Genomic DNA, 6,734 nt, shown 5'->3' with positions numbered 1-6,734 from the left:
AGTTGTTCGGACATGAAGAGAAGACTGCAAAAGCTTCAGTGGCACACTGGAAGCCAAGAGCATAGCAACCATAACAACGCATGTATTTTGTGAAAATTCACAATTTTGCAACTCAAAACTTTAAGAGGCATAAAAGTAAAACAGTAAAAGATTTGAAAAAGCTGAATCATACCTGAATAGCCCAATAATTTGAGAACATTTTAAGGTTTGAATGGTTGTTCTACGTGAAAATATGAGGAAGTCGTTAAGTTTCAAAAACAAGCAAATTTTAGCAGAATTGCTGAAGTTTCCCATTCATTTCAATGGGACAAATTAAAGGAAAAAGGTGGAATATTTTAAAAAGTATAATAGCAAAAAATAGCAAAAGTCATAGCCGGAAAGAGCAAAAATAGCAGAATAGTTTAAAATTTGAACGGTGAAAATCGGCTGAAAATTGTGGAAGTAGTTCTACGGCTAAAAGTGTACGGAAACACCCGGAATAATAATAATAAAGAAGAAAGAGAAACAGGAACTCAATAGTTTGGATGCCCTTGAGGGCATCCACACAATAAATCCAATGAATAGTAATAAGTGTGCCTCTTGGCATAGGCACACTTAATTACACTATACCTTAAAATATATATATTGATTATAAATCAGGTTGGCGATTTGAACATGAACTTGGCCAAATTATTCTATCCTGTGTGAATTGGGTTAACAGTGATTCGGTGCTCTCCTGTCTGGATGTCTGAATCATTTTTATGTTCCAAAAATAGCATCAGTTAAACAATGAAGGCATAGTGCATAATACAAATCTGTGGAGGGGATAAAATATCAGTATCATAGGGACAATACAATTTATAAATCACATTCTAACTGAATTTAAAACTATACTTTATGTATGCATCAGTTAAACATGTTTTTGGAGGTTTAAATAGATTTAAGTAAAATGTCTTTAAAGCAGTTGAATGTATTGCAAGTTGCTCCACTCTAGTGGAAACATGATACAGTCTGCTACAGTTAGTAACCTCTGAATCTTCTCAGTGTCACAGCAGGAAAACAATAATTCACTTCTCAAAAGCTGAGCTTTTCTTAAAAGACCCTGGTGGAGGCCTGACATCTGCTTTTAAACATTCATATTTTGGTGCTCGTGCGAAAACGTTTAGCAACGTTTCCTTCAATAGAAAGCCTGTGTGTGCATACCTGTCTCTGAGAGTCATTGAAGTAGGCTGGAACAGTGACCACAGCATTCTTCACCGTGCTTCCCAGGTAGCTCTCTACAACATGAATATGAAGCAAAACTAATGCTCACATGTGCAAAACATTTAAATTATCTTTTGACTGTCTGCACAACTATACCTGCAGTCTCTTTCATCTTCATAAGAACAAAGGCTCCTGCCTGGCTAGGGGAGTACATTTTGCCATGAGCCTCAACCCAAGCATCACCATTTGATGCACGCACAATTTTGTAGGGAACATTCTTCCTGTTGATGGAAAAAAGGTAGTTTTTTTTACCCAGCTAAGTTTATTTCTTTCATTATATCCAACATTTAAAAAAATAAACCTTGGATTTGAGATTTAAATGCAATAACTGAGAATGGTAAATGGACCGATTCTTATATAGCGCTTTTCTACTCTCCCGGAGTACTCAAAGCGCTCTATACAACACGCCACATTCACCCAGTCACACCCATTCTCACAAGCACTACCTCTATACTGAGTGCTTCCTAACTACACTCACACACATTCATACTCCGATGGATGCATCGGAGAGCAACTTGGTGTTAGTATCTTGCCCAAGGATACTTGGCATGCAGACTGGAGGAGCCTGGGATCAAATCTCCAACCTTCCGATCAGTAGGTGACCTGCTCTACCTCCTGAGCTACAGCCACCCCGGAATCTTTTTAAAGGCCAGAAATGAACTCACAGATCTTTCTGGACCTCTGGGTCTTCAAAGCGCCGTCCAATCAGTCTTTTGGTAGCATACAATGTGTTCTGAGGGTTGGTAACAGCCTGGCGTTTAGCAGGCATGCCCACCAGACGCTCACCATCTGCTGTGAAAGCAATGACTGAAGGAGTTGTCCTCGCTCCCTCTGCGTTCTCCAGCACCTGAACATAAATAAGAAAACATTTAGATTGGAGGAATCATTGTTTCATCAGATTCATCAATCAACCCCAGTTTTTAAAGTTGGAGGTAGAAGAGAAAAAAAAAGACCAAGAATCAAAAACCTCAATTAATGAGTGTTAACATTTTTCAGTTTTTTTCTCAAAACGGTAGAAAAACTACAGAGAAAAAAAAAAAACTTTGGATTCTGTTTACACAAAGTTACCCATTTCTTTACCAGGGATGTACTGATCTGATGTTTAACTTTTGTTATTAATCATATCCTGGGGCAGTGAGGCTTTTGAGTAATGCTGCATCAGTGTCTACGATCCCATCTATTTGGCCAGTCTGATTTTTTTTCCTGTTCTGGTTTACTTACACATACAGTAACAAACTTCCATTAAGTTAATTAACACAACATTTAGTTTACCCGCTTAGAAGTTCTCTAGTATCAGCACTCAGGATGGGTTCCATTTCCATAGATACTGCTAGATTAAAGATAGGGGATTAAACAAACAAACATGTGAATCATCTAAAGCATCACCTTGGCCTGTTTGCCCTCCATGACTGCAACACATGAGTTTGTGGTTCCCAGGTCAATCCCAATGACTGCACCTTTGACGGCTTCAGACCTGCAGCACATACAATGATAGTGACAAACTCAGCAGACCTCATGTTTACATCAAAAGATCCAAATTTCTCAGACTTCTATTTAGAAATACCAATACAGAATATGGCAGTCTGTTTGGTGACAAAAAAGTATTTTAAATTGTGAATATGAATCACAGCCATTAGGAAGTGAATGTATAGTTTTACCTCTAAACGACAAACAAAAATTGCTAAACCAGCACCAACGTCATGCTGTTAGTGCACGTTCATATAACGCAGGCACTTTAATGTTGATACTCACGCATAGTCTCTCCTGGAGAGGGCTCTAAGAGCATCTGGTTGGAAGCCGGTCCAGCATGCCTGATAATACAGAACAACGCAGTTACACAGCTGTTAACTCAGACAAAATATTTGCGATGAACTCACAAAATTCGACATTTTGAACCTCAAAAGGAAAGATCCAAGTATACTTAAAAAAATAAAACAGGATGAAAATTGGAAGAACCAAAGCATAGATAACATTATCGGAGTCACAAACAAGCACATGTGACAAGAAACCATTCTTAATAGTGGGATCCAGCTAAGCGAAGCCTGTAGAAGATCGAGCTCTAAATGTGTTACTTAAACTGTGGAGCAGCGTGCTGGAGGAGGGGACGCCTCACCGAAGGTCACAGACCCACAGCTCTGCTACAGCCTTGGAACCAGCTCAAAACGAACATTAAAACTCACACACCAAAGTAAAATATTTCAGTAGATGACGAAGCAAGTAGTACTTGCTTCTCTAATGACCGCACTTTGAAAAACAGCTGCCAGGTAGGTCCGGTATCAAATGAAGTGAGCTAGCACGCGTTAGCTTAGCCCCACAGATATGAAACACACCAGCACATCGAATGCTAGAGCGGCGGCTCAATACTATGTTGTTATTGCACATCTCTTCTCGTGACACACATTTATTACAGTGTCTGCTGGATTGTGCTCATTGTTAGTGACACAGTAATGATCTAACCACGACTAAATATGCTGTCCTCAAGCTTACGCTGTTAGCATCTAAAGCTAGGAAGCTAATGGCCACATCGTAATGCATCTACTTAACTGTTTGACATTTACCTTTTTAATCAAGGACGAAACGCTTCTGATATTACTCCTCGTGGGAAGAGTCCTTGAAACGCTTCGGGCGACGCTCAACATTTTCACAACTCAGCTAACAGGCTTGCTAACTTCGATTTTAAACTACAGCTTTTAAGTAAAAGCACACTCTTCAAATAGTTCGGCAGCGAAGGAATGCTAAAATATTTCAGCTTTCCGAGCCTCTTCAGACTTTAACGCAGCGTCTCCTCAGAAAACCGCATAGAGCTCAGCTGCGACAAGACTGCTCGCCTCTGGACTGCAACGGCAAAAGACCTGCGAAGCTTCTTCTCGAATTATCCAACACATGTTGCACCATGCACCGCTCAAGGACCCCAAAATGGGCTCTACAATGACTGCCTGTTTTTTTTTTTCATCGATAGTAAAATGCCTAAAACAACAGTTTAAAATCGAATATGCAAATCAATTGGAAAAACTGACATTAATTAAAGAATAAAGCTGTCTGATATAAAGATCAAATATATACCGGTGGTTTTTGGATGTTCGCGGTTTTGGCACGGGTAGGGCAGACGCATTTAGTGGGCCTGTGAAGGTCATGATGTAACGTGGGGTATTGAAGAGTTTCACGTGTGTTACATCACGGATGCTGGAAGAATTTATCAGCTGTAATTTAGCTATTCTCACTGCTCTGTTAGTTTATTCGCCGATATGACACGAGCAGCATTTAGATATGTATCCATACACACATTTGCCAACAATGTGATAGGGTAATAAGTGTCGCACTGTGTGAGGAAGTCAGGAGTGGCAGAGAAGTATGTGAGTTTGGTGTTAGGTGGGACGAGAACAGCTAGAGTGGTACTGAGCTGTGTGGTAGGAGTAACAGGCTCAAGGCCGGGGCGAGGTTACATCAGTGATCGGCTCTGATCCCCATCTTGTGACAGACAGGTTAACAGATGAGGTCAGACAGGACTCTTTGTGGAGCCTTCAAAGCTTGTGTCGAGTAATGGAGGGGGCGTTTCCGCGATGCGCGTATCAAGGCTTGCTTTATTTATGGGAGGAGCTGAAAATGATGACGTCCGAAGCCTCGCTGCCCGGCTGTACCACGTGACTGGTTCATGAAGTGGTTCGAACTTTGCCGCGAGCTATGACAGCGATATAAACCCCTCAGACTTCATTCAAAATGTGGGTGTTTGATGGAGAGTTGCGGTTAGTGAGACTTTGGAGACAATTTGGAGAGAGTTTGGAGGTTTATGAGAGTGAGGAGAGAAAGTCAGGAGAGAATGGAGCCACCTAAGAAGAGGAGGATGTCCTCCCCTGTGTGGGAACATTGTTTTTTTTCCTCCCAACAAGGTATGTAAATTTCTACAAAAGATGTATTTTCATAATACTGATGGTGCAATACAATTTATGTTAAGCTGTCGTTACTTTTGTACAAGGTGAAGTGTTTGCTATGTGCCAGGGAGCTGGGATATAACAACAACGCCTCATCCATGCTTAGGCACTACAGAGCTTTGCATGAGAATAAGGGGAACACTGATTGTGGAGCAAGACCAGGTGAGCCATCAAATGCCATGATAATATAGCATGCAGTAATGTTACTAAATGATATAACAATATTATACGACTGTTATAAGTTACGTGTGTGATATTTGTGCTTTGTTTTTATTGTCTTTCCTCAGGAGAACAATCTCAAATAGATGAAGACCTGGTTAGCATGGTGATTGAGGACTCCCAGCCATTTAGCATTGTGGAGGACAAAGAATTTAAAAGATTTGTTAAATCATTAAATCCTAGCTATGTTCTCCCCACTAAAAAGGTCATAAAAGCAGTGAAAATTTAGTTTTTACAGAATAAAATGTGGGCAGGACTGTAGCTCAAAGCCTCAGTGTGTAGCTGTCCATACCTGAACGTTACAAAAGCACAACCACTGTCCGCACCCCAACCACACCTCACCTCACAGTAAATGATCATTTCCATTTTAAGCATTTCCAAATGATAATTTTCCATACTGCCAGTATAAATATACACAGTATACTGCCATCACTACAATATACATGTTTTACACACTCCTTTTGTTGTTGACATTTACAGGCTGTGTGCAAAATGCCACACTCTTCAAATTCATGCCAACTAATATTTTTTACGTCCAGTAGATGTCCTACTAGAGCAAATGAAGCTTCAAGAAGCTTTGCGCTGGGGTGAACCAATTGGATGAAAAGCTTCAGTGCTTCATGAAGCTTCATCTGCCCATCACTAGTTAGAGGACCTAGTGAGGTGGAGTTCACTCTTCTCTAGAGAGTAGAGGAATAAAAGGCTGTGTCCGAATTCAGGGGAAGGATGCTCATAAGGACACTACCTACCTACGTCACAAGGTGTCCTTAGACGGACGGGTAGTCAGGAAGGGAGCAGCTGTGGACAGCCCCCTTCTATTCTCCATATGTCATGATCGGAGGCAATAAGACGCAGGGTTCTCAAGCACGAACCGCTTTTTATTGAATTGTAGCAGCAGTGTACGTGGCTACATCAATTTCTGGAAAACACATATACAAACCAGTATTCTAGTGACCTCTAGTGGCTGCCCCCATGGTAGCCTTACTAGGACAACATAAACAGATTTCACAACATCTCCCCCTTTAACAAAAGTACTTTAAACATAAAACAGTGGTGCTGCTCTTGCGGCGACCAGCAGGTTGTCTCTGTCTGTCAGTGTCAGACGGGTAGTCATTAACTTAGTCTTAACTTATTTTTTATTCCTTTATTTTATCTTATTTTTCTTTCTTTTTTTTGCCTGAGGAAATCCTACAGCATCGGCTTGTGCTTTGTGGAACTTCTTTTGTTGAAGATGGGTTTTTTATTTCGCTTGGTTTTATTGGCAATCCTGACGGTTGTTTGGAGTCAGTGCTACTCCCACACAATTACATACTCACGGGAGTTTCTTCTGGATCTTCGGTGGAC

General features: G+C 40.7%; 1 protein-coding gene across 1 annotated transcript in view; it reads right to left on the bottom strand.

Annotated features, from left to right (window-relative positions):
- hspa9 (heat shock protein 9) overlaps positions 1-4,146 on the bottom strand; it is a 20,543-nt gene extending 16,397 nt beyond the window's left edge. The window contains exons 1-6 of the mRNA XM_005754335.1: positions 3,801-4,146; positions 2,995-3,053; positions 2,629-2,716; positions 1,908-2,089; positions 1,339-1,463; positions 1,183-1,256 (exon numbers count right to left, since the gene is read on the bottom strand). Of these exons, the coding sequence (XP_005754392.1) occupies positions 1,183-1,256; positions 1,339-1,463; positions 1,908-2,089; positions 2,629-2,716; positions 2,995-3,053; positions 3,801-3,881 (609 nt within the window). The 5' untranslated portion in view covers positions 3,882-4,146. The remainder of the gene's footprint in view (positions 1-1,182; positions 1,257-1,338; positions 1,464-1,907; positions 2,090-2,628; positions 2,717-2,994; positions 3,054-3,800) is intronic.
- Positions 4,147-6,734: the final 2,588 nt, after the last annotated feature.

The sequence above is a fragment of the Pundamilia nyererei genome, unplaced genomic scaffold, assembly GCF_000239375.1.
Source record: "Pundamilia nyererei isolate P.nyererei 1_Seehausen unplaced genomic scaffold, PunNye1.0 scaffold00546, whole genome shotgun sequence".
Lineage (NCBI taxonomy): Eukaryota > Metazoa > Chordata > Actinopteri > Cichliformes > Cichlidae > Pundamilia > Pundamilia nyererei.
The sequence above is the reverse complement of the archived record's forward strand: the minus strand, read 5'-3'. Positions and strand labels throughout refer to the sequence as shown.